This window comes from Lactuca sativa, chromosome 3 (assembly GCF_002870075.4).
Source record: "Lactuca sativa cultivar Salinas chromosome 3, Lsat_Salinas_v11, whole genome shotgun sequence".
NCBI lineage: Eukaryota > Viridiplantae > Streptophyta > Magnoliopsida > Asterales > Asteraceae > Lactuca > Lactuca sativa.
This window is the reverse complement of record NC_056625.2, coordinates 15,618,498-15,646,181: the sequence shown is the minus strand read 5'-3', so window position 1 is coordinate 15,646,181 and position 27,684 is coordinate 15,618,498. Positions and strand designations below refer to the sequence as shown.

The following is a 27,684-nucleotide window of genomic DNA, read 5'->3' as shown; positions in this document are numbered from 1 at the left end:
ATGTCCAAAAACGAATAATTTGAAAATTTTAGCAGTGAGGAACTTTCCATTTTAAATTAATATGTCCACTCATCAATACTTTAATATGCCGACAAACGAATACTTTTAGAGATTCAAGATCGTTATAGTTTTTCATTACACTCAAATCAGTTGTGTTATTACATAATAAAATTTCTACATATTTTTTGGCTTTTGCTATTAAATATTTTCGTGGATTTCCATTTCAACACATTCACGTATTCCCTTGCTATTTTTACGTAACCAAGACAGCAAAAAAAAAAAAAAAAAATGAAAATTTGGTTTTTATATCAAATTGGAATCCCTCCAACATCAATCATCTACCACCAACTTCATCAACAAATCATTCCACTGATCAATTGGTCCAGGCAAACACCAATGCAAACAATCATACTGAACTTTAGCTTTCTTATCTTTCGCAAAAGGGTAAAAATATCTATATGGACCTGGATGCCCATCTGGTCTCACCAACGAAAGAGGCATCACATCAAGAAGTTTCAATTTCTTCCCTTTTTCAGAAGCTTTGGCTTTTGCAAATTCTGGCAATTCAACCTCGCGTAGGATTCTGTTCAATATTCCCAACTCAAACTCACCTTCTTTAGCTGGCACCCTTCTATCACAAGTCCCGCCATTTGACCATGGCCCATTTTCAAAGTGATCCGGAGTCGATGTTCTGAAAATAATCGTACTCTGTTTGTTTGAATTCATAATGAAATCAAAAAGATTATTTATGACTTTCTGGTAAGCAAAATTGAAACCAAGATCAGTGTAGTTCTTTCCCTCACAGCCATGGCAGCCGAGAATGGTATTGTTTTCATAGTAGATTGCTGTTCTTACAAACCATTTACCAGAGGAGAACATGACGTAATCCCATGTGTCAAATTGTTGGGTCCAGGTTTTGTCAAGAATGTCAACGTGGAGTTGTATCTCAGAGGACGGAATATGGTTTATATCTTCAAAAGTCTCGGCTTTTGCAAGAAAAGGAGACCAGATAACCGATACTGTAAGGTTGTAGGATGGAAAATGCCATTTCCGGTTTTTGTAATCTTTATCATGGAAAAATTCAACGGCATCTTCTACCTGATTAAAGGAGACAAGACACAGAAACTTACACCAGAGACCATAACTTTTCATATGAAACCATATAATAAACTTGTTCTTGATTTCAAAATTAAATATCAAGAAAGCTTTACCTGAGACAGAAGACAAATGAAGGATTGAAGATGATTCCGAGTTATGGAGTCGCCAACAAAACCCCACGTTTTACCTCTCATCATTTCAAGAAATTTCTTGGCATCAAAAGGAGGCAATTCACAAGCTTTCGGACTCCACCTCCAGTGAAGATAACCGGTGTCCGGCCTACCATTAGACATACAGTTTTGATCACTTTCAATCCATCTGCAGGTGTTATTGGTGTATGGTGCTTCTCCCGAATTCGGTATCCATTCACCATGGAAAATATCGCACTTTTCTGATTCATCATCGTCTTCGCAACAATTTCCAGGAAACACATTCAGTTCCAGAAAGTTTGTATTTTTTTCAAAAAAACACGTTTAAAGTATGGATATGGTTGAACATGAACAGATATCTGCATCCAGATTTATTCTGGGGTATGATATTATTGTGTAAATACTAAAAATACGAGCCTTGTATTTATTACATTAATATCTACAAATCTTAGCCCGTGACCATTGCAGGAATTGAATACAAGTAATTCTAGATCGGAACTACAGATAACTAAAATCTCGATTCAAATCCATAATAGAAAATGAATGACAATATACAAGTACGAAATGGATACCTTTAGGATAACTTCGGTTTAAAACCTTGGGAGATTCAGCAAAATCTGAAGGAATCGGCTTTTCATTCTTCGTCACAAAAGGAGTACCAAAATTATTATCAGAAACATTGGGAATCACACTGGACGATTGTGATAAATGAAATCTGAATCCAAAACCCACTAACAACATCAAAATCCCTAACTTGAAAACCCAGTGATTATAAGCTGACCTCCACCAATTTTGCTTCATTACAACTTCACTCAGTTTCTTTACAGTCAATTTCCCCACAAATTAAGGAAGCTTATATATTTAAGAGGGGCGACCAACATTCTTTTCCTTGACTAAAAACAAAAACTACTTAATTAATTTTATATAGACTATTAAAAAATTCTTTTATTTTTAACTTTTAATAACTAAGAGTAGATTGTCACTTTTGGTCCATGGTTTACATCTATTTAAATTCTAGTCAAACTTCTCAATTTTGATATGGTTTTAAACATCAATCATATAAAAAACAAAACAAAATAAAATAAAATAAAACTGACCCTACAATTTAAATTGAATACATGGTTCCACACATTAATACCATTTTTCAAATGCTTGTAAAATGACAATTTACCCATATTTTTTCTTTTTCTTATTTTTATATAATTTAAGATTTTAAATTATTATGAACCCCACTTACTTTTTCCTACTCACTCTTTAGACCATATAATACGATGGCTATGTAAGGCATGTAAGAATGATTTGGTGGGCATGCCCATGAGTGAACACCACCCCTATGTCTTATGGTGGTGGCTTACTGGTGTGAGCGGAGCTTGTTATGGGTCTTCACAAAGGAAAGAGGAAAAGACCAAATGGTCTCAAGACCATTGAAGGATTTAAAAAAAAAAATCAAAATTTTACCTAAAAATGCTAACCAACTATATAACATATTTCAACAATGCAACCACCAATTCTTTCTATCTATACTATCAACTAGATGAGTGACCCCGTATTGCGGGGCCAAATATGTGACCTTTTTTTGGTCGATTGTTTTTAAAGTGTTTGTATTCTACGATGGACTACTTATTCCTCATATCTTGAGCGCTTTTTTGGACCAGTTGTTTTTCGTCTATGTGAGTAATTTTGGAGTGATCAAGTGGGATGTATCATAGTAGTTTTTATGATGATATATCCATAAAATAATGAATAGGGTGCTGGCATGTTATAATGAAAAAATAAAAACATTAAAAATGAGAATTATCTATAATCTCAAACTCAATGTAACAACTAAAAATAAACAATGTGGTTACTATACATGCTTTGGATGCTCAAAGATGGCAAAAATTTGAGTCTTTTCAAATCCAATTCCAACTACAGAAATCACATGTTGCTATCTTAGATGGATGGAAAAAGAGCATCTCCAACTCATTCCTATTTTTCATTATCTCCTCAATTTCTTCCCCCACTCAAGATATCTGACTTGACCTGAAGATGTCTTGACCAGTCCATTCATATTCATCAAAAATAAAAATAAAAATCTATAAAAATTTAACAACATAGATCATGATCAATCAAAAGATACTGTATTGATGGTAAACAACTAAATTACATGCTAAATATCTTTGAATAATATACTAATAATGAAAAAGGATTCCAACAAAAGAAGATATAGGAAGATAGATGTAAGGGTACCAACACTAATCATATATGGCTTCTTCCTCAGTCAAAACAAAGCTTGCTGGAAATGAATGTGAAAATCAGAAGTATAATGAGAAAATTAAGTAATAAATATTCAGTTTTAGTTTTAGTTGTCTGGTAAAAGAAAAACTAACCTTAAAAAGCAGCTGAAGACCAAGACTTTTCATCAGTATAGTTCTCATATTTATGACCAATTTGCCTTCCTGTTTCAAGCTGCTCAAATTTATGACCATTTCATCTAGTTACCTTTTTTGAGATAAATCCATTATATGTATTTTTTATCATTTTGGAAAAGGAAAAAAGGAATATAAATAAGAACAATCGTACTTTAAAGAAACAACCCCAAAAAACTGTTGGATACATAACAACCTACTTTACATACACCGAAATGGTTTAAAAGTGGACTTTAAGTCTGCCAATGTTGAAGCACTCTAAGTTGGTTCACCACCCTCTTTCCATGTGACAATTAAAAATTTTAAACCTTTTTATATTTATGTCCATTACGGTATATAATTCTTAAATTTAATACCTGTGATAGAAATAATTCATGAAAAGCTAAATGCAATAATAACAATTTATTTCAATTATTTGTTTATTTACCAACTTGCATTTATATTATGGAATTTTAATAAACACATTAAAGAAAGTACTTTGATAATTTTTTATATTTGAAAGTAGTATGTAGAAAATTATCATATTAAAGAATATATATTATAATTTATATAGATATATTTTTCAGGAAATAAGAAGAGTAAAAGAGATACTTGAGGAGTGCCTATTCAACGAAGCAATAACCTCAGGTTTTCTTAGTGTCTTCTTCAAGGTAGTACACAATAACCAAAAAAAATTTCATCATGCCTCTGTAAATGTATATCTGGGCAAGATGAAGCAGCATGTTACAATTATTGCGGAGATTACACGTTGGCGACGAATAAAGATGAAATAAAAAATAGAAAAAAAAAAGATTTAAATTTAAAGTACATTGCTATTTTAGTGCATATAACACCTGAAAATGGAAAATGCTCGTAATGGGATTTTTCTTTCTTTGATAAAAAATCAAAACAAACTGAAAAAAAAAACAGGAAAAAAACGTGTAAATTCAAATTACATTGCTATTTACTATATTTACCAAGTCGTCATAATTCAGATTTTGGACACAAAAAAATAAGTGATAGAAAAGATGGTTTATTAAAGGTTAAGAGATGGATTGGAATTCCTTTTTCTAATGGTAAGTAAAAAGCTATTTCAAATGACAAATAAACATTAATCATAAAAAGACCACAATGCCCTTTATTTCTAATTTTTCCCCAATACTTTAGATTATCACATTGATATATTGTCCTGACTGCCTTCTAAAATCCTAAAAATCCATACAAGCTTTAATAATCCAATCCCATTTGACAATTGAAAATGATTAGAGAAAGACTACATTGCCCTTTTATCTTATTTTCACAAGTGCCATTAAAATCAATAAAAGGACCAAAATAACCTTATTTTGAGGTTCTGCTGATCCATCAAATACTTCAAACTCTTGTGATCAGTATAAATAGTGCACCGTACCCCATACAGATAGTGCCTCCAAATCTTGTGGGAAAACACCACTGCACCCAATTCAAAGTCGTGAGTAGGGTAATTAGCCTCATGAGGCTTCAACTGCCTCGAGGAGTAAGTTATCACATTCCCCTCTGCATCAGTACTACCTTTAACCCTGAGATGGACGCAACACAATATACCACCAAATCATCTAACCCCTCAGGTAGTACTAGAATCGGAGCCTCACATGACTTCCGTCTCAAGGTCTCAAAAGCCAACTGTTGATCCGTGCCCCGTCGAAATGTCACATTCTTCTTGGTCAAGCGGGTCAAAGGCACAACAATATTGGAGAAATCCTAGATGAATCTCCGATAATAGCCCGCTAAACCCAAAAAGCTACGGATCTCGGATGCGTTCCTCGGTACTTCTCCGCATCACTGCCTCAACCTTGGCTAGATCAAACAAAATGCCCTCCTGATTGATGATGTGCCCCAGAAACTAAACATCTCGCAGCCAGAAATCACACTTGGAGAACTTAGCATAAAGTTTCTCCACTCTCAGAGTCTCCAATACCTCTCTCAGATGTTGCTCATGCTGCTCCTTGGTCTTAGAATAGACCAGAATATCATCAATAAAAACGATCATCGACCGATCCAGCATCGGTGTGCACACTCTGTTCATGAGATCCATGAACACTGCTGGGCGCTGGTGAGCCTAAATGGCATCACCACAAACTTATAGTGCCCGTACCGAGTCCTGAAAGCTATCTTTGGTATATCTTCATCCCGAATCCTCATCTGATGGTACCCCGACCGAAGATCAATCTTGGAAAACCAAGATGCACCCTGCAACTGATTGAACAAATCATCGATCCTCGATAATGGATAACGGTTATTCACCGTTAGTTTTTTCAACTCTCGGTAATCAATGCACATCCTGTAGGATCCATCCTTCTTTTTCACGAACAGGATCGGAGCCCCCTACGGGGAACTGCTCGGACGGATAAACCCTCGGTCTAGCAGCTCCTGAAGCCGCATAGATAGCTCCTACATCTCGGGAGGTGCTATCTGGTACGGTACCTTCGCTATCAGAGCGGCACCTGGCACCAAATCAATATGAAACTCCACTTGCCTCTCTGAAGGCACTCCCGGTAACTCCTCGGTAAAGACATCCCGAAACTCCTGTACAACCGGCACACTGCCCACATCTGTCGTGGCCTCAACCCTCGTATCTGAGATATAAGCCAAAAATCCTGAACAACCCTGATGAAGCAATCTCCTAGCCCTCGCAGCTGAACAGAGGGTTGGCCCTTGTGAGACCCTATCACCATGAATAACTAGTTCTCCCCCACTTGGGGTTCGAACCTTCACCAACTGGCGCTCGCAATCGATCATGGCCCCATTGTTCACCAACTAATCCATCTCGACAATCACCTTCATCCCTTGTAATGGTATTGGGAGTAGATCAACACGAAACCTCTCCCTAAGAACATTCAGGACACAGTCCCGATGCACCCTCGCAACACTCACAGTGCAGTCATCCGCAATCTCAAGGACACAGTCCCGATGCACCACCACAGCACTCACAGTGCGGTCATCCGCAATCTGAATCTCAAGCGGAGAACCCAAAGTCCCCGGCGCATCCCGAAACTTCTTGCTAAGTGCAAGAGATACAAATGACCGGGTAGCACCCGAGTCGAATAGAACGTGAGCCGACATACCATTGACCAAAAAGGTCCCTATACATAAGCAAAATGTACACGTAAGCAATGCAAATAAACATAGAGCAGAGAAGAATAAACACATACCAACCACAATGTATGGCACTACCCGAGCCTCCTCGGTAGTCAACTGAAATGCGCGACACTTCACTGCTGGAGCATCCGCCTTAGCAGGGCGGCCATCGGTAGTCCTCATCGTGGCAGGCGCAGGCTCTGCCACTGCTCCTCCCCCTCCCTGCAACCTCGGACAATCGGCCTTTTTATGGCCAGTCTGGTTGAAGTGGAAACATATAAGGCCCTTCTTGGAGCAATCCCTGCTCAAGTAACCCGGCTCGCCACATGCGTATCATTCTGAGTCTGCTATCCGACGAGCTCCACTATGCGGTTTATCGTACTTGGCACATCGGCCCCGACCCTGCTGGCCCCTACTGGAAGTATCTGAGGTCTTAGGCTTTTTAGCCTGACCTACCGCTGCCTGTACATGCTCCGGCTTCCGCTTGGTCCAGAAGTCCAGCTCCATCTCCCGCTCACGGGCCTTCTTCACCATCTCATTCAAGGTCTTACACTCTGTAAAGCCCACAAACTCCCGGATATCATCCCTCAGCATAGAGGGATATCTCATCCTCCGCATGTCCTCATCGGTAGCATATTGTGGGATCAGTAATGCTTGCTCCCGAAACTTGGCGGTGATCTCCGCCATAGTCTCGGTGATCTGTTGTGGGTCATGAAACTCCCTCACTAGTCGTTGCACCTCGATAGGTGGTGCAAACTCCAAATCAAATTGCCGAACAAACTCGGACCGTGTCATCTCAAGCTCTCAGCCATACCAACTTCTCATACCTAACTAGTCACCTCACCCCACCAGTCTCGGGCTCTGTCTCTCAGCATACATGAAGCAAACCCACCTTTGCAACATTCGGGCAAGAACTCGTATGTTGGGCGTTCTCGATATCCACCACCCAATGTCGGCTAACAATGGGGTCCTTGACCCCGAAAAACTCTGGTGCCCCACACGCTTTGAACTCCCGGAACAAGGGAGTTCGAGCCCCGACTTGGCCTGCCACAATCTTGGCTCTAAATTCCCTGAGCCTCTCCTCTAAAATCTTTGTCATGCTCTCCTTGATTGTCCCAAAGATAACCGGGGTGCCGTCAAGGATGTCCCTCGTAACCTCAGCTGCGATGAGCTTGCACAACCTCTCGTCAATGGGCTCGGTGCCATCGCCCGACCCAGATCCAGATCCAGATCCCGATTCTGATCCCCCAGCTTCGTGTCGTGTCACCACATACTGTACTGCAATACCATAAAACATATTGATCAGGATGTCTATAGAGGGGATCCTCCCACATCGATCCTCCTTAGAGCTTCCAGGTCTAACACTAGTTCGAGTACAGGTCCTGTGCTTTCAGTAATACGGGCCCAATACTACCTTCCACACCTACCTGTACCTCCCAGGGGTCTACCTGATAACTCCAATTCGTCTCAAAATAAATCATATCCCACATACTACCGCATATCTCAAACCCTAGGCGACCCTAAGATTTGCTCTACCCATATCAATCATACCAATCATAATCGATTGCCTTTATGCATGCAAATTAGACACATAAAAGGATCAAATAGACTTTCGAATAATAGATTCTACCCTAGGACCACAACCAGACGAAGAAAAAGAAATAAGGCCAAATCAATCATTCTAAGGCTATAAGCTCCTAACCGTATACAATTTTAAAAGCATACACATAGCAAGATCCATACGATTATCATAGCTCAAGCATCAGTATAACATGGCTAACATATTAGGGAACTACTTACTTGGCTCGGCCGATCACACATGTTGCACTCTCCTCTTTTCCATTCTTTAAAAGTTTTAACTTTCATTTTTATTTTTGAAAACAGTTTTACCATTTCCTTAGTTTGAGTCCCGACACACCCGAGGGTGTGCCTGAATCCCTCAAACCAAGGCTCCGATACCAACTTGTAACAACCCAATTTTTCAAAAGAAAATTTTCATTTTTAAATAGCCCAAAACACTTATCCATAATCCATGAAATATCAATACAATTGTTTTCAAATTCATATCCATAACAATATTATTTCCAAACATCAGAGTGTCCAATAAAAATGCCTGAGAGAGAGTGCACGCCGCGCCATCAAGCATTGCCCTTGCCCTTAGGCTCGGATGTACCAGAAACAAGTCCACAAACTGTAAGCTAATGCTTAGTGAGTCCCCCAGAGCATACCCCACGCACAATCCACATAACACATATCATATTAGCTATAACAGCTACATAAATAACATAAGCCATGCATACTATCATATAAGGATGTTGTGGGCTCTTCTCAGGGCCTTTACCTACATGTCATGGGCTCCCCTCATGGTTTTTACCTAGGAATGCAACGGGCTCCCCCACATGGTCTTATATCCGATTGCCACGGGCTCCCCCCGGGGTCTTCCATACAATAGCATAATAATCAACTAGCATATTATATAGCAAAAAAGTATCTACCATACTACATAACTCATACATAAGCATATAAGGATGTTGTGGACTCCCTACAGGGTCTTACTCCAATGCGTCATGGGCTCCCCCCGGGATCTTCCATGCAAATATCATATGATCACTAGCATACCGCTTAGCATATAGCTAACTATCACACAACATATCTCTACTACAACTAGTGTATCACATATCATAAAATGGGTTGGACTTGGTGCCTTAGACCCATTGGTATGGTGAGAAGACTCACCTCTCGGATGCTGAACTGACAAGCTAAGATCCAATATACCCCACCTGCTGCTCCAACTCAACTGCCTATAATCATCATGTATTTAATTTATCACGATCCCGAAATACCATAAATACCCTCAAAGTCAACCCTGTTCAACCCTGGTCAAAGTCAAGGTCAACAATCCATGTTAACTTCAACTCGTTGAGTGCATCCAACAACTCGTCGAGTTACCCGAGTAACTCATCAACTCACTGAGTCACCTATCTAACTCGTCGAGTTCCTCAATGTCCAAAAGACCGAAAACCCATGCAGACCAAAAACTCTAATCCCTCACCGAAATCACCCCAAATCTCAAAAAGGAGTAAACCTTACCAGACTCGTCGAGTCGACTAAGGGACTCGACAAGTTCCTTCAGTCCTTTTTGTGTTCAGTACTTTCCAGTAGGATCCAAGGTCCCAAACTTCAGATCCAACCTCCCCTAGTGCAGTTACCATGTAAAGTTGCAAACTTTACGTGCATGCAAGGCCCTCCAAGGTTATAACATCAAAACTAAGCTTCCTACAAGGTTTTAGTGCAGGGAAAGGGGCTAATCTAGATAAAGTGAGAAAATTTATGTCGTTGGGGACCTAGAGAGGTCCAGATCTGGAACTATATCCTTGTGATAAGTCCAGAACCAAGTTGACACCATTTTGCACCAAAAATGGCCATTTTCTTCCAAGAAAAGGGATCTAAGCAGCTAGAGATCAAGGTAACAACTTTATACCTCAAAATTATGGCCAATACAGAGTAGATGTCGGATCTACTGTTCCTCTCCTTGCTCCTTCCTCTTCAAACTCTAAAATCCTTCACAAGGGCACAAGTTTCACTCTCTAAGGCTCACACACACTCAAGGAAGCTCAATTATGCGGATAGGGTTTCTTTCTGGATTGCAAGGACGATGAGGGAGGCTACAAATGATCCATAAGTCCTTTAAATAGGGTGCATGATGTGTAATTTAATATGCTTGTATTTTATTCAAGTTAATTTTATAAAAATAATTTACTTAACTAGACTATTAAACACACTAGACATTGTACCTAATCGTGCAATAGTATAGCTATGGTAAGAACGAGTGTCGATCTCAAGGAACAGTGTTTCAATTAACTTTATTCTACTATTAGCTAATTACTATTTTCCTAGTTTTGCAAGACTAGATACTTAAATTACCAAATTACTCAAAATTCACTTAATTAAACTAACACTAAGCTAAGCAAGCAAACAAGTATGAATTAATCAAGGTGAGAAAGAGACTTTCGTTTAGCTTCGGGTTTGTTGTTATTATGGTTGTTTCATAGAAGTGCAATGGATTTAGTTTCTTTGGCTACCGATTCCTAAGATGACCAAATTGGTATTCACCAATTTAATCCTTTAGCAAACTAGCTTATTTATTCGGTGATCAAGCGGACAAACTTACAAGTTCACTAGTGTTTAGTTCGAGTTGCTTAGACTTATAATTAATTGACCAATTGATTTTATTGATTCAATTCTATATATGATTTTTCATCATATATTGGTCCTATACTTTTTTACCCACTTTTCTACTTACCCCTAGGTTTTAATCAAAACTCTAGTCCTACGATTTTGCAAGTCACGAGATCATAAGATTCAAATTCAATTAAGTAAAATAGTCATTCTATCCTAATCAAATTCAGCAATAAGCAGATTAAAAGCAGTTATCAAAAATACTTGAGGTTCTTTAATAAGCAAAAGTCAACAAATAACCAAATCACTAAATCCTAACTATGAAATCAATCATATTTAATCAACTCATCCTAGCCAAACGAAAGTCATGAGTGTTTAGCTCATGATTTCAACAAACAAAATCATAAAATCGAGATTCAAAAGTAAAGGCATCGTTATTCCTAATGAAAAATCGAAAAGTAGAGTTTAGTTGCCTTAGATCTCCTTCGCCTAATGATTGTAATTGAGTTTCTCGCTTCCAATGCTTAATTCCAGTGCCTTTTCCTTAAAAAACTTCGAATTCTCCAGAGCCAAAAGTCCCCATTCGAAGGTTTATGTGAGATATTTATACTTCCCCCGAAAAGCAGGGCACCACGTCGTGGTGATTGTGTTTATCCCGTATTCTACACGTCATCGAATCTGATCGGGAATCTTCAAGACACCACGTCGTGGCAGATATTACCACGACGTGTTGGGCATATTTTCCTTCATTTTAGAGCTCTAGTCCAAACTTTCAACTCCAAGCTTCTTTAATCCAGCTTCCAGCTTCCTTTTTGCTTAAACAAGTCTTTTTAATACCTGCAACATGATTCATAGCAAATTAAGTATCTTTTGTTCTATTAAGGGCATAAAAGTAATTATAATATCAGGATATGTTGTATAAATATGTGTATAAATATGCACGTATCAGTGCAAACCCTTGAAAATTAGGGTTTCCTCTACAACACCTACCCGTTGAGTCGGGGCCTTCCGACTCGTCGAGTAGTATCCAAGTCCCGCATCCTCATAATAGTCTCTACTCAACGAGTTGGAGCACCCCAACTCGCCGAGTCCATGCATAAAACCCTAAAACTTAGATAAATTAATTAATACCTGGAACAGGTGTTACATCTAGTAGCAGGGGCAATAAGCCAACTTAATTGTGTTGTATCCACCGATGATTTTTCCGTACTATGGGATTTTAGGATCACTTTTATATTTATGAAAATAATATACTTATGTTTTGGATTATTTTACTTGTGAAGTTTATGGATTTTTTATTTACTTTAAAAATGAAACTTTTTCCAACATTTTTTGATTGTTACAACAATAACTCAACCTCTCAGAGAATTCTATTCTATATTCCCAACTCAAACTCACTTTCTTTAGCTGGTACCCTTGTATCACAAGTCCTGTTACTTGACTATAATCCATTTTCAAAGTGATATGGGTTGATGTTCTAAAAATAAATGTACTCTGTTTGTTTGAATTCAGTAACAACCCAAAAATACTAGGTAAAAATTTTGATTTTTAACCACCAAAACCATACACACATTTTTTTCAAAACCAATCAATGTATGTAAAAATTCTCAAACATCAGAGTGTATTAAATAACTAGTGTGGAATAAATCTCCGGTGGATGTTGTCCGATTAAGTCGGACCTTTCCCTTTCGAACCAAAAGTACCCGAAACATTTTAAACATAAAATTGTAAGCACAAAGTTTAGTGAGTTCCCCAAAATACCTCATATGATATATAACATAATAGGTCTATCTCAAGCTCTAACGGATGTTATGGGCCAAATCATAGTCTTACTTCCTGCCATGGGCCAAATCATGGTCTTTACTTGTACAAGTGTCAGGGGTAGATCTTGGTCTTTCATACAATTGTTAAGGGCCAAACCCTAGTCTTCCATGCAAATGCCAGGGGCCAAACCGTGGTATTCCATACAAATTCCAGTGGCCAAATCCTGATCTTCCACGCAAGAGTCACAAAGATAACTAGCACCCTACACATTATAGTGAAAAGACTCATCTCACAACGTAGCCAACAGCTAACAGGCTCACATAGTCGAAATACGGATGCTATACACCTCTTAATGAATCATATAAAGTAAACTCTTAGTCTACTTTCTAAAACTATTCATTCGACTAAACTTCAACCCAAGTCAAAAGTCAACGGTCAAGGTCAATGATCAAATTCAACTCCAGCTGTCTTCTACGTCGTGGTCATTCAACTTGAACTCTTTCAAACTTCACTTTCCACGCCATGATAGACATGTGACCACACTATGGAAGAATCCAGACAAAATAGTCGTGACCAGACCAATCTCCATGTCATGGCAAGCAAGCTGTCATGGCATGGAAATTGTACAAGGACAACTTAATGGATTAAACTCCTATGTCCTAACCCAAGAGCTCCACAAATCAGATCTAAATCTCTAAGAGGTCTTGATGGATAAAGTTTCCAACTTTATCCATTAAAATACCTCACCAAGTCAAGATCTTTACTCCAAAATTCTTAATGATTACACTAAAGGCTTGGGTACCAAAATGATTCATGCAAGACCACTCTCAAACTAACACCATGGTATATAAGCAAAAATATGCATCCAAAGGCTTTGGAGTACACTCAAACTTCAAGGACAAGATGATTGGGACTAAAAAGTTCATAAATACCTAAAGCAAGATCTAGAGAAAAAAGAGCAATATTGAGACTTTATACCTCCACAAGGTCTGAAATGAGATAAAGATATATGATTTAAGTTGGAATTTGGAACCAAGTTAACAAACCACAAGATGAGCTTATCCTTCCTTAAAGCTTCACAAAAATGGCTTCAAACACTTAGAATACACACAAAAGGATATGTTTTGGGGTGGGGATCTATTTTAGAGGATGGAGGTTGGCAAATAAGAAAGTCCTAGGAGTTAGTGCCCTTAAATAGGATACAAACCAGGAGATCTAGGGTTTACACAAAAATGGCCGCCACGTCATGACAAATAGGATGCAACGCCATGGCACTACACAACTTCATGATCTATATTGGACAATTTCCACGATGTGGGGCCTTAGCCACCTCATCATGGCCCACCCTAATAGCTTCTCACTTAATAACTAAAATAATTAACTCGAGAAAAAGCATTACCTGGAAATGGATGTTACAAATTCACACAAGGTGATCTCACTCTATAACTACAACCAAACAAGGAACATACAAGAACTCATAGATCAAGAGTTCTTTGGCTATCCTACGCGACTTCATACAACCCTAGGACACTCTACTAGGCAATTACACACCTACTGGTACTCTAACCAGCATACCACTACTCCTATATCCTGACATACAATTATATACACTGTAGCGTATAGTATAGTGAAGAAACTCACTTGAAATGCATAATTGGATAACACTGCAACACTCTCAAATCCTCGTACTGGATAATCTTGCAAACCGATGGTCACCTAGTCAAAGTACACACCTTGATCAGCAACCCAAAAACTATAGGTTAAACCCAAGGTCAAACTTGTCAAAAGTCAACGGTCAACATGTCTACAACCCTCACGACGTGGCAAGATCTTGGCCATGTCGTGGCCAACTAAGGACAAAACAGTCAAGCATCTGAACACTTCCGCCTCGTGGCAAGCCCTTGGCCATGTCGTCGCTTCTTTCAGATTGCCAAAATCTTCATTAAGTGCTTAATCCTTATAGATTTAAACCTAAAACTTCATATCTACTTCTTTTCAATGACTTAATGAATAAAGTTTCCAACTTTATACATTAGGACTCAATTCTAAGGTTAGATCTACAATAATAAGTCCATTAAGTCCTTAATGGAGCCAAAACTTGTGCATGGACACAAGGTGACTCCAACATGGCTTCTTTTTTCCATTCTATAGAACATATTGACCATAGGGGAGCCATACTAAGCTTTGGAGTTCCTCAAACTCCAAGAGCATCCATGGAAGGGACCAAAATAACCTAAATATGACCTCAAACTTAAATCTAGAAGAATAAGTGTCGGTTTTAAAACTTTATACCTCCAACAAGTCAGAAATCTGAAGAGAATGTCATATCCAACCTTGATTATTGTTCCCTTGCACCAAGATTAACCTCTCATTTCCCCAAGTTTCACCAAAATCCAAATAATAAACTCTAACTTAAGAAATCAAGCCCTTAATCATGCATGGAGGCTAGGGTTTCATATGAAAGGGTTGGAGGCTTAAGAGGGTGCCTTAAACCTTTAGTTTAGGACTTTACATATGGAAGAAACCCAAAATTTCATGGGATTGGGTTGAAACACTCCCCATATCGTGGCACCCTCCTTGCCATCTCATGGCGCCCAATGGATCCGCGTCTTTCATTAACCATACACCTCATCGTTGTGTACACTCTAGCACATCGTGGTGAGATATTAGGCCTAAATCAAATTTTGTGATAATAATGCTAGAACTCGAAACACCATTATTATTAGAGCAAAAATGTAGAAATATAACATACAAATATTTTGTAAGAATATATGAAATTTATGATAGAAAATTAAAGGGAATTAAAAGGTTAATTGTAAAGACATGAACCTTTTATTAAGGAAGTATAAGAAAAGAAAGGGAAGTAGTATATGCTAATTTAAATATGAGTATATTCTGAAAAAGAGGCTTAAAATACCCCGTATGTAATTTGATCCATAAATATAGTTGCTAAAATGGCACTTATCACATCTAACGTCAAATTATTTACATTCCTTAACATCTCATTTTGGAAATTGATCGATATTACAATTGAAAAATAAGGACATTTAAAAAGCAATCATTCAAACAGGATTAAAAATCACATGGATTAAAAATAATCTATTGTACTATGATGTTATGCTTTTATGGGTATTTATGTTATAAACAGATCAATGATGTTTCGAAAAGTGGTTTAAGATGAAACAGAATTATATCGATTTTCATATATGGTGGAGATTTTCGATTTTGGTCGGAGGTGAAAGGTGGTGGCTGCTAGAAGTGAACGGTGGTGGTGCCGATGATGAACGGTGTTCGTGAGAACCAGCCATGAAAGATATTAAAACCATAGGGATCATTCATGTAATTTAGAATAACTAGTTAATGGGGGATCCATTAAATACTAACCAAAATGACTTAATAGACAAGTAAATTGTAAGTTTAATGACCTATTGCGTAAAAAAATACTTTAGTGATCAAATTGGATAATGATGATAATAGATTGTGCTATAATGACATTTACCATATAAAAAACTTTTAAAAACGACCAAATGAGCACAAACTAAATAGTTAAGTGACCAAAAAATGTTTCATGACCATTTTAACACAAATTTTCAAGTTCGATAACCTTTTAAAACTTAAAAAGAATTAAGTGACCAAATGAGCACAAAACAAAAGTTAAGTGACCAAAAATAACCTAATCACATAAAAAATAGTGTTTTTAATTGATGATTTTAACTCTAACTTTAAAATGACTCAGTCGACCCTTCAACTCAAGGGAAATTGACTTATTAAGGTAATTAACTTTTAGGTTTGTTTATATCTGCATAACTATTTTTTTGTAAACACTTCCAAAAAAATTCGTTACATGGATGTGTATAAAAAAATAGTTACCTAAATGGTAAATATTTTTAAAACCACATCATTTTGGTAAATACTTTTTTTTAAATACACTACTTTGGTAAAAATAAATAAATAAATAAAATAAAAAATAAAAATTGTAGATTTGGCATGGAAAAAAAACATCGTCGTTTTATAGAATTTTATTGTTTAAGATATTAAATATAAAAATTTAAATTTACTAGAGACTAAAATGATCATAAATGGAGACCAATAATATATAAAAAAAAATACATCGTTTGATGAGTTAAAGTTTACACTGTTGTTAATTGAGTTTTAGGTTTTGATTTGCATTTCAAGTTACGGTTTTCAATTGATGTGGTTTTCTAATTTTTTTTTCTTTCTGGTATCAATTTTCTTTTGTTGCAAGGATTGTGATGCATTGAGTTGTAGCGATGGAAAATTCGAGGAATATACAATAGGTTGTGGTGTTGGTTTGTCGGAGTTGAAGAACAAAAAAATGAAGGGATGATAAAGACGTCGATGTCCTAAAGACAAAAGGAAATAGAAGTTAAGGGGGATGAGAGATGGGGTGGTGACTGGTGGGACCCAAATTAAAATTTTCAAATGTAGTTTTAGGTTTAGGATGAGGAGATACGGATATGTGGGGTCTATTAATTTTTTTAATATATAAAAAATAAATACATAAATAAGAAAATTAATTTAAAAATAAATTAATAAGGGTACAATAGTCTTTTTAGGTAAGACATAGACCAAGTACGCAAGAAAAATAAACATTAGGGACTATCTGAATTAAAAAAATAAGTTAAGAACCAAACGCGCAAATTGCCCAAACCACATGGACCATTCATGTAATTTACTCTTAACTTTTCTGTTTGTTCAAATCTCGGTAACTATTTTTTTATATATCTAGGTAACGAACTTTTTGGAAGTGTTCGCATATTATCATTATGACCTGATGTAACGTACTACAGTCGGTCATATGTAAACACTTCCAAAAAGTTCGTTACGTAGATGTATACAAAAAAATAGTTACCTAGATGCGAACAAACCGAAAAGTTAATTACTTTAATAAGTTAGGGACCAAACGCGCAAAACCATGGGGACCATTCGTGTAACTTACTCTCTATGAGTTTTCTTACTTGAATATTGTGGATAAAGACTTATATAGAGTAAGTTACACGAATGGTCCCCATGGTTTAGGGTAATTTGCACATTTGGTCACTAACTTATTTTTTTAACTCGGAAGGTTCATATTGGTTGTTTTTGTTACTCGCTTGGTCTCTGTCTTACCTAAAAAGACTATTTTGCTATTGATTTTTTAATTTATTTAAATAAACACACCCCTAACCCCACCCCTCACCTTACCTTACCTACCCCAACATTTTTCTATATTTAAATAATAGTTTTTTTTAAGTAAGACAGGACCAAACGCATAACTAAAACAAACAGTAAAGACCAAACGCGTAAAGAAACAAATATTAAGGACCTTCTGAGTTAAAAAAAATAAGTTAGGAACCAAGCACGCAAATTACCCCAAATTAGGGGTGAGCAAAAACCGCATAGCAACTAAAATTAACCGCAAAAACCGAATAAACCGCAACCGAAAAATCGCAACCGCAATAAAAACCGATTGTGAGGTTTTTTGTTTTTCAAAAACCGCAAATTTGTGGTGCAGTGCGGTTATTAGTTTCCAAAAACCGCACCGCACCTCATATATTATATACATTTTTTTTTATCAATTATTAGTTTATTAAGTATTAAAAATAAGACAAGTTTAATGAATGAAAGACAGATAAAATACTAGAAGATAAAAGTGTTAGTTTTTCTTATGTTTAACTTTAAAAAATGATGAAATTAGAGAATTTTAAGATATTTATTGTTAATTACTATTGATTTGACGTTTTTAAGATATTAGTTGTTTGTGGTTTAAGTTAAATAGTTAATTATCTTATACCTTATGTTTTTTTATTACAAGTAATATGTTTGAACTTTTAAAACTATTTGAGCTCTAAACTGTAGTTAAAAACCACACAAAATAACTGCATCAAATCAATGCGGTTAATAACCGCAACACAGACAAAACAAAACGGCACAGCAAAAATAACCGTCTAATCGTACCGCAAATATAACCGCATTTGCGGTTAGTGGTGAAGTTTTTGGCTAATAACCGCACCAAACCGCACCGTGCTCACCCGTACCCCAAACCATAGGGATCATTCGTGTAATTTACTCTTTATAATATAACTCAAACTCTATCCTGGAGAGTCTAATGACTATTACGACAGGAAAGAAAAAAAGTGGGAAGATTGAGAAAAGATCATTACGTTTAAGTTTATTTATTGGAAAAATTAAGAAGAAAAAGGAAAAAGAAAAAACCACAAACAAAAAAGATTCATGCTAATATTTCTTACATAATGTCCTCTCAAATCGAAAAGAATTAAAGTGAAATGAAAGGAAGATTCATTCCCTTTAAAAAACAAAAACACAAAGACTCGTTTGAACCCAAACACGAACGAACTCAATTTTTATAGGTTAGATACTGGACTCTTTATATTTGATTTTGGTTTTAGGCAAAAACCAAACCTCAACCCAAGACTGGGATTCATAAATCGAAGAAAATGAAATAAACAAATGGGAAACATCACAAATAACCCCCCCCCCCCCCCTTCAGCCCATATTATACAAGCATAAGTCTGTTCAATCTAAGACCATTTAAGATTTCTCCACTAAAAAACAAGGAATAATACTACACCTCTAAACCCTACGAATCGGTGGAACAAAATATTTTTATAAAGTTATAAGAGGTTAAAAACATCAAAGCGGATACCAATGGAGTTCTAAACACTATTCACAAGCCATTACATCAATCATCTACCACTACCTTCATCAACAAATCATTCCACTGATCAATTGGACCAGGCAAACACCAATGCAAACAATCATACTGAACTTTAGCTTTCTTATCTTTCGCAAAAGGGTAAAAATATCTATATGGACCTGGATGACCATCTGGTCTCACCAACGAAAGAGGCATCACATCAAGAAGTTTCAATTTCTTCCCTTTTTCAGAAGCTTTGGCTTTTGCAAATTCTGGCAATTCAACCTCGCGTAGGATTCTATTAAATATTCCCAACTCAAACTCGCCTTTTTTAGCTGGCACCCTTCTATCACAAGTCCCGCCACTTGACCATGGACCATTTTCAAAATGATCCGGGGTTGATGTTCTGAAAATAATCGTACTCTGTTTGTTTGAATTCATAATGAAATCAAAAAGATTCTTTATGACTTTCTGGTAAGCAATGTTGAAACCAATATCAGTGTAGTTCTTTCCCTCACAGCCATGGCAGCCGAGAATGGTATTGTTTTCATAGTAGATCGCTGTTCTTACAAACCATTTACCAGAAGAGAACAAGACGTAATCCCATGTGTCAAATTGTTGGCTCCAGGTTTTGTCAAGAATGTCAACGTGGATTTGTATCTCAGATGACGGAATATGATTTATATCTTCAAAAGTCTCGGCTTTTACAAGAAAAGGAGACCAAATAACGGATACTGTAAGGTTGTACGATGGAAAATGCCATTTTTGGATCTTGTAATCCTTGTCGTGGAAAAAGTCAACAGGATCTTCTGCCTAAATAAAGGAGACAAGATACAAAAACACCAGAGATCATAACTGTTCATATGAAAATATATAATAAACTAGTTCTTGATTTCAAAATTAAATATCAAGAAAGCTTTACCTGAGACAGAAGACAAATGAAGGATTGAAAATGATTCCGAGTTATGGAGTCGCCAACAAAACCCCACGTTTTACCTCTCATCATTTCAAGAAATTTCTTGGCATCAAAAGGAGGCAATTCACAAGCTTTGGGACTCCACCTCCAGTGAAGATACCCGGTGTCCGGCCTACCATTTCCGATACAATTTTGATCACTTTCAATCCATCTACAGGTGTTATTGGTGTACGCTGCTCCGCCGGAATTTGGTATCCATTCGCCATCGAAAATATCACACTTTTCTGATTCATCATCATCGTCGCAACAATTTCCAGGAAACGCATTCAGTTCCAGAAAGTTTGTATTTTTTTTTTTTCAAAAAACACGTTTAATGTATGAATATGGCTGAACATGAACAGATATGTGCATCCACATTTATTCTGGCTATGATATTATTGTGTAAATACTAAAAATACAAGTCTTGTTTTTATTACATTAATATCCACAAATCTTATCCCGTGGCCACAAGTAATTGTAGATAGAAGCTGCAGAAAACTAAAATCTATTATGTAGAAAATGAACGACAATATACAAGTACGAAATGGATACCATTACGACGAATTTGGTTTAATTCCTCGGGAGATTCGGCAAAATCTGAAGGAATCGGCTTCTCATTCTTCGTCATAAAAGGAGTACCAAGATTATTATCAGAAACATTGGGAATCACACTGGACGATTGTGATAAATGAAATCTGAATCCAAAACCCACTAACAACATCAAAATCCCTAACTTGAAAACCCAGTGATTATAAGCTGACCTCCACCAATTTTGCTTCATTACAATTTCACTCATAGTTTCTTTACAGTCTATTTCCCCACAAAGGAAGCTCATATATTTAAGAGGAGTGACCCATATTGTTTTCCATGCGTTGACAAAATACTACGTTACGTAATGTATATACTTTATAGACAGTCTATTGAAATAATTCTTTTATTTTCAACTTTTATTATTACTAAGTGTAATTTGCAATTTTGATCAATGTGGTTTGCACCATGTGAAATTTAAGTCAAATTCTTCGATTTTTGATATGCCTCGTAATCTAATTTCTAAAAGTTGAGTGCAGTCTCTAAAATTGTCATCATCTAAAACAAGGTTCTCAAGATCGAGATCCTACCTATGATCATTTTTGGGTTTGCAAGATCGGGATCGGGATCCTAAAATCCCACAAAATAAAATATAATTTTAATTTATAATTTTTAATCATGAAAAATATTTCAAACATTCAATTTTTCGTTTAAAAGTTATAAAAACTTCAAATACTAGTCATAAGCCATAATAAAAAATGATAAATGGTAAATTGGTAAAGGGTAAAAGACATAAAGTGGTAAAAAAAATTCATTTGTAAAAAAAAAAAAAAAATCAAGGGAAGGTAGGATTGGATCCTACGATCTTACGATCCTACCTGCGATCCTACCCCAAATACGATCTTTTTACGATCCGGATCGTTTTTCATACCTAGGATCGTACGATCATGATCGCGATTTTGATAACCATGATCTAAAATGAATCGTTAAATGTCTATAAAATATCAATTTACCCCATCTCCTTATTTTCTTATAACATATAACAGTTTGATGTTGCATGATCATAAGTAATGAGGATTTAACCTCATATTTATATAAATATGAACTTAAAATGGGCTCTTGGTTTTGCATGATCATAATGAGGGTATTAATTTAATGCTAATCACTAACAACTCTTTGCAATTTGACGAGGAAGAGAATATTAAACTAGAAAAATAAACAAAACAACAAAACAACAAAACATAAAAAATAAACGAAGACAATAGTAACGATGGTGGCAGAGCTTTAACGATTGGCGGCTAACAATGATTGTTAGTCGGAGAAGAAGCGGCGGCTAGAGGTCATATTGTTGGAGAGAGAGAGAGAGAGAGAGAGAGAGAGAGAGAGAGACGACTATCATGGTGTTGGGTGATAGAGCGGTCCGAAAAAAAAACAGCAAGAAAGAAAGAGGCATCGAGCTGCACCGGACACGGATGACTCGGAAAAGAGATCGGCAACTACAATGTTGATTTAGAGAGAGAGAGAGAGAGAGAGAGAGAAGACTAAAAATCAGAGCTTTCCCGGTGGAAAAGGTGTCATCAGAGGGAGGCAACAACAACATCGAAAGAGGTTGACTCGGAAAAGAGATTCGGATAAAAAGAGATCAGTCGAGGGTTGAGGAAGAGATAGAAGGCTGCTTGGAGGTAGGGACCATCCAAGGAGGAGACAGGAAGAGGCAGAAGTAGATGAAGCAGTACAAGAAGCCAAGGAAGGAGCTCTAGTTTGGTGACGACTACATGTTGTGGTAAACAGTAGGGTTTTAACCTATAGCTCTGATATCATTTTGTAGTGTAGAATGCTTTAATATTGTCTGACCATATTAACGATTTAACCTTATATAAATAAGAATATAAAATAGGCTCATGGCTTAATCTAATGGACCCTACATTCTCTCTCCTCCCCACCCGTTAGACCATAAAGTACGGTGGCTAAGTAAGATGTGTAAAGATGATTTGAGGGGCATTTCTACGTGTGAACACCGCCCTTGTGTCTTGTGGTGTTGGCGTGGAGTGGAGTCTGCTATGGGTCATCATAAAGGAGAGAGGGAAAGACCAAACGGTCTCATGACCGTTGAAGGCTTTGTAAAAAATCAATTTTTACCTATAAATAGTTATATACTAACAAACTATATACACATTTCCACACTATAACCACAAATTCATTGTTTCTTTATTATCAATTATTTATCAGTCAAATAAAATCAAATCATAGAAAAAAAAACAAACACACCAAATATTAATTCACCTATTGAGAAAGTTGTAAAAGTCGTTATATGGTACTAAGTCAGTCGGCTACCACCTAGGGATTAGTCGGTGTAGTCGAGGATTAATCAGCAACTAGTCAGAGACTCTTATTGTATATTCATTAGATTTAAAAAAAATAAATAAATATAACTAATATCATAAAAAAAAAAGTTGGTAAATGTCACTAATATCATAACACAATAAGTTAATATGATTAATACAATACTAATCATTCCTTAAATAGTTTTTATTGAGATAAAACTTGTTAAAATTGTTAAAAATTCATCGGCTTCTACATATTCATTCTTTTTCTAGGCATAGATTAATCGTTAGGAGCGTCATAGTCGTCAGGTAACAACTAGGGACTAATCTAAGACTTGTCGGGATTCTTACAACACAGTCTATTATTAGTTTGTACAAATTAAACACAACACTTCAACCATACCCATATTTTGTGAATATGTTACAAAGGCTCGCCAATTCAACACCAACCCCCTTTTCCAACATCTATTTCAACAATATTACTTCAAGAGCATGTTATAGGTATCTAAGTCTAACAATTAACGATAAAAATATATGATGAACCCCGACAACCTGTGACCCCTTGGCATTAGCTAGGATAGTTGACTCAATCAACGACTAACCTTAGGCTGGAGGGAGTGGTGCCACAAAAACCGCACTCCTTCCTATGCCATGTAGACGCCAACTCATAACTTTTCTCATTTGAACACTGTGAAACCGCATGATGGGAGTGGGAAAAAGGTAAAGAGAGAGAAAAGAAAAAAAAGGGGATTGGTTGAGAGAGAGAGAGAGAGAGAGAGAGAGAGAGAGAGAGAGTGGAGAGTACAACAAATTTGTACCGCACTGCGGCCTAGACCGCACTTAGGGGACGGTGTTCCGTTGCCACGGCGGCGAGACTGCACTCCCTTAACCCCTTAACGCACCACTCCCCCAAGTCTTAGTAGTATAATAGTATGTACCAAATTAATGACTTATATGAGTATCATTATTTCTATTCAATCTTTTCAACTACACTTGTAGTGTGTAAACTCCATTTATCTTGTGCTACTGCAAGGCCTTTACTAGTGTGTAAACTCCATTTATCTTGTGCTACTGCAAGGGCCTTTACTGCCTAACCCTATAAGGGTGGTGTCCCTAGATCTAAGGAGAGTGGGCCCTTAACCATTGTCATTCATTAATCTGATCCAGGTCAAACTAACATTATATAAATGTATACTTCACACCACATGACTCTTATACAGTCATAGTCTAGAATCTCATTTGACACTCTCACAATTCCAATTACCCAAAATGCATATGATACTAAATTACCAAGAATATTTTTTGGTATTATTTTACGATTTTTATTAAGATGTAAAATGAGATGCCACATTAGCAATATACTAACACCTTCATCGATTAAATTGGTCAAATTTTAACCAAGTTACATGGAAAAAGCAAAATTAGAAAGGGAATCTACGACGCACATTTGAACCCAAGCCCAAACAAAGGGTCCTTTGATAATTGTTGTCGGCTAGAAACTTGATTCTTTCTATTCGATTTTGGTTTTAGGCAAAAACCAAACCATACTCAACCTAAGAACAGGATTCATAAGACAAAGAAAATAAAACAGACGAATGAGAAACATCACAAATACTCCATTAAGCCCATATTATACAAGCATAAGTCTGTTCAATCTACAACCATTTAAGATTTCTCTACTAAAAAACAACAAGGAATAATAATACACCTCTAAACCCTAAGAATTGGTGGAAACAACATATACTTATAAAGTTATAAAAGGTTAAAAAACCTCAAAGTGGATACCAATGGAGTTCTCAACACTATTCACAAGCCATTACATCAATCATCTACCACTAACTTCATCAACAAATCATTCCACTGATCAATTGGTCCAGGCAAACACCAATGCAAACAGTCATACTGAACTTTAGCTTTCTTATCTTTTGCAAAAGGGTAAAAATGTCTATATGGACCTGGATGCCCATCTGGTCTCACCAACGAAAGAGGCATCACATCAAGAAGTTTCAATTTCTTCCCTTTTTCAGAAGCTCGAGCTTCTGCTTTTTCAAATTCAGGCAATTCAATCTCTCGTAGGTTTATGTTCAAATCGGTCAACTCAAATTCACCTTCTTTAGCTGGCACCCTTCTATCACAGGTCCCACCGGTTGACCATGACCCATTTTCAAAGTGATCTGGGGTTGATGTTCTGAAAATAATTGTACTTTGTTTGTTTGAATTCATAATGAAATCATATAAATTCTTTATGATTTTTCGATAAGCAAAATTGAAACCAAGATCAGTGAAGTTCTTTCCTTCACAACCATGGCAACCTAAAATAGTGTTTTCTTCAAAGTAGATTGCTGTTTTGATAAACCATTTACCAGATGAAAACAACACGTAATCCCATGTATGAAATTGTTCAGTCCAAGTTTTGTCAAGAATGTCAATATGGAGTTGTATTTCTGAAGATGAAACACCATCGATGTCTTCAAAAATGTCTGCTTTTGCTAAAAACGGAGACCAAATAACTGAGACTGTAAGGTTGTAGGATGGAAATTGCCATTTTCTGTTCTTGTAATCTTTGTCATGGAAAAGCTCAACAGCATCTTCTACCTAGAGGAGATAAGATACAGATAAATATTTCTGGAATTGGAAGCTAAACATCAAGAAACGTACCACAAAAAGTCGTACCTCAGATAGAAGACAGATGAAGGATTGAAGATGATTCCGAGTTATTGAGTCGCCAACAAAAGCCCACGATTTATCCCTCATCGTTTCCAGAAATTTCTTCGCATCAAAACGAGGTAATTCGCAAGATTTAGGGCTCCACCTCCAGTTAATGTACCCTGTGTCCGGCCTACCATTTCCCATACAGTTTTGATGACTTTCGATCCATCTGCAGGTGTTATTGGTGTATGGTGCTCCGCCCGAATATGGTACCCATTCACCATCCAAAATATCACACTTGTCTTCATCATCTTCACAACAATTTCCAAGAAACGGATTCAGTTCCAAAAAGTAATTTTGCCAAGTAAATGTACGAATATGGTTGAACAGATGCATCGAGATTTATTCTGGGCGATGGCATTATTGGGTAAATAGTAAAACCCACAAGTTTTAGTCCGTTTCTATTTCAGGAACACAAGTAAATGCAGATCAAAACTGAAAACAGTTCAAATCTCGACCGACAGTACAAGAACAAAAAAAAAAAGCTAGCTAAAATACAATCATGGATACCTTTGGGATGAATATGATTCAGTTCTATTTTGGGAGATTCAGAAACATCTAAAGGAATCGGCTTCACATTCTTCTCCGCAACAGGGGTATCAATATTATTATCAGAAACATCGGGGATCACACTGGATGATTGTGAGAAAAGAAGTCTGAATCCAAAACCCACGAACAAAATCGAAATCCCTAACTTGAACACCAAGTGATTCTGCTTGTAAGCTGACCTCCACCAATTTTGCTTCATTTTCCCCCCTTCACTCCCACTCCCTTTACAGTTTACAGTCTAAATCGATAGGGATTTTGTTCCTCACAGAGCCCAAATGAAAAATGAAAGGTCATAAATTTAAGAAATAAAGGAGATTCTGACAGAGAAAACCGACAAATGACGATAATGGTTTTTTTTTCTTAATCAACAGATCAGAGATGGGAAGAGAGAGATTGGACATTTGAGAGTAATTTATTGCGAAAAAAAAAAGGTATATAACTATTAAACTATGTATACACAACTAACACAAGTTACTCGCTGACGCAGATATACATATTAAGGCATAATTAGGGATCCTTTGGCTCTCTAATAGAAATTGTTGCAGCCACTCTTATTCCTAATTAGGCGAAACTCTAGGGTTAATTTAATGACTATGTAGATTTCATGTACTTACAGGGAATAGCCGTTCAACCCCTTCAATTTTCATGAAATCAAAATCAATCCCTTTTTTTGTTATTTGATCTTATTCGTGGTAATTTAATGAACATTTCGAATGAGATGATTTAAATGCATAACCTTTCAATTACTCATGAAGAACTTTGTAGTGACAAGCTCAATTTGATTTTAAAATGTTCCTTTAAAGAATTTGGTTACAACGTTCATCAAAATTAACCTAATACACATTGTGCTAATATTTTGCTCCAAGGGTTTAAAGAATTTGGTTACAACGTTCATCAAAATTAAAATGTCTATATTTTGCTTCAAGGGTTTGAATGGTAGTGAAGATATCAAGCAATATGCATTCAAGATTTGACTTGCTTTGTCAAAATATTTCGGAGGTGTTTGGCAAAAAAAACTTATTGCTTATTAGTTTATAACTTATTAGCTTATAAGTTAATAAGTAAGTATATGGTAACTTATGAAAAAAATAAATTATTAGAGGTTTCCAACCGGAATAAATTATTTTCATCCAAACATTTTTTTTTAATTTATAGTGGTGTGGAACCTAATAAGTTGTTTTTAAAAGCTCAGTCAAACACTCCCTTGCTTAGATGCAACATGTTTACATGTAGTAATTTCAAAATTTCTTGAATATACAATACATTCAAC

At 36.4% G+C, this 27,684-nt stretch overlaps 2 protein-coding genes across 4 annotated transcripts; both read right to left on the bottom strand.

The window, feature by feature from the left end:
- Positions 1-128: 128 nt before the first annotated feature.
- On the bottom strand, positions 129-21,173 carry LOC122194373 (protein trichome birefringence-like 23). 3 transcript variants are annotated; one of them, XM_023890346.3, is made up of 3 exons: positions 1,820-2,130; positions 1,212-1,504; positions 129-1,098 (listed from the first exon to the last, which is right to left on the bottom strand). In XM_023890346.3, the coding sequence occupies exons 1-3, from the start codon at positions 2,046-2,048 to the stop codon at positions 331-333; spliced, it is 1,290 nt and encodes a 429-aa protein (XP_023746114.1). In that variant the 5' UTR covers positions 2,049-2,130; the 3' UTR covers positions 129-330. The 3 variants fall into 3 exon arrangements, with proteins under 3 accessions (XP_023746114.1, XP_052625124.1, XP_023746112.1); XM_052769164.1 differs by lacking the exons at positions 1,212-1,504; positions 1,820-2,130 and adding exons at positions 20,272-20,549; positions 20,857-21,173 and having other exon boundaries at positions 286-1,098; XM_023890344.3 differs by lacking the exons at positions 129-1,098; positions 1,212-1,504; positions 1,820-2,130 and adding exons at positions 19,300-20,162; positions 20,272-20,549; positions 20,857-21,173.
- A 3,579-nt stretch (positions 21,174-24,752) lies between these two features.
- Positions 24,753-26,922, bottom strand: LOC111894270 (protein trichome birefringence-like 23). The gene is made up of 3 exons (XM_023890347.3): positions 26,376-26,922; positions 25,830-26,116; positions 24,753-25,751 (listed from the first exon to the last, which is right to left on the bottom strand). The coding sequence occupies exons 1-3, from the start codon at positions 26,611-26,613 to the stop codon at positions 24,978-24,980; spliced, it is 1,299 nt and encodes a 432-aa protein (XP_023746115.1). The 5' UTR covers positions 26,614-26,922; the 3' UTR covers positions 24,753-24,977.
- Positions 26,923-27,684: the final 762 nt, after the last annotated feature.

Excerpts from the sequence above, each read along its gene's own strand:
- LOC122194373 (XM_052769164.1), bottom strand. The coding sequence starts at position 21,139 with ATGAGCTTCCTTTGTGGGGAAATAGACTGTAAAGAAACTATGAGTGAA. Across the intron at positions 20,550-20,856 it reads AAACCAAATTCGTCGTAATG|AAAAGTGTGATATTTTCGAT; the intron begins GTATCCATTTCG and ends ATGATGAATCAG. Across the intron at positions 1,099-20,271 it reads TCATTTGTCTTCTGTCTCAG|GTAGAAGATGCCGTTGAATT; the intron begins GTAAAGCTTTCT and ends TCCTTTAATCAG.
- LOC111894270 (XM_023890347.3), bottom strand. The coding sequence starts at position 26,613 with ATGAAGCAAAATTGGTGGAGGTCAGCTTACAAGCAGAATCACTTGGTG. Across the intron at positions 26,117-26,375 it reads GAATCATATTCATCCCAAAG|ATGATGAAGACAAGTGTGAT; the intron begins GTATCCATGATT and ends ATTGTTGTGAAG. Across the intron at positions 25,752-25,829 it reads TCATCTGTCTTCTATCTGAG|GTAGAAGATGCTGTTGAGCT; the intron begins GTACGACTTTTT and ends TATCTCCTCTAG.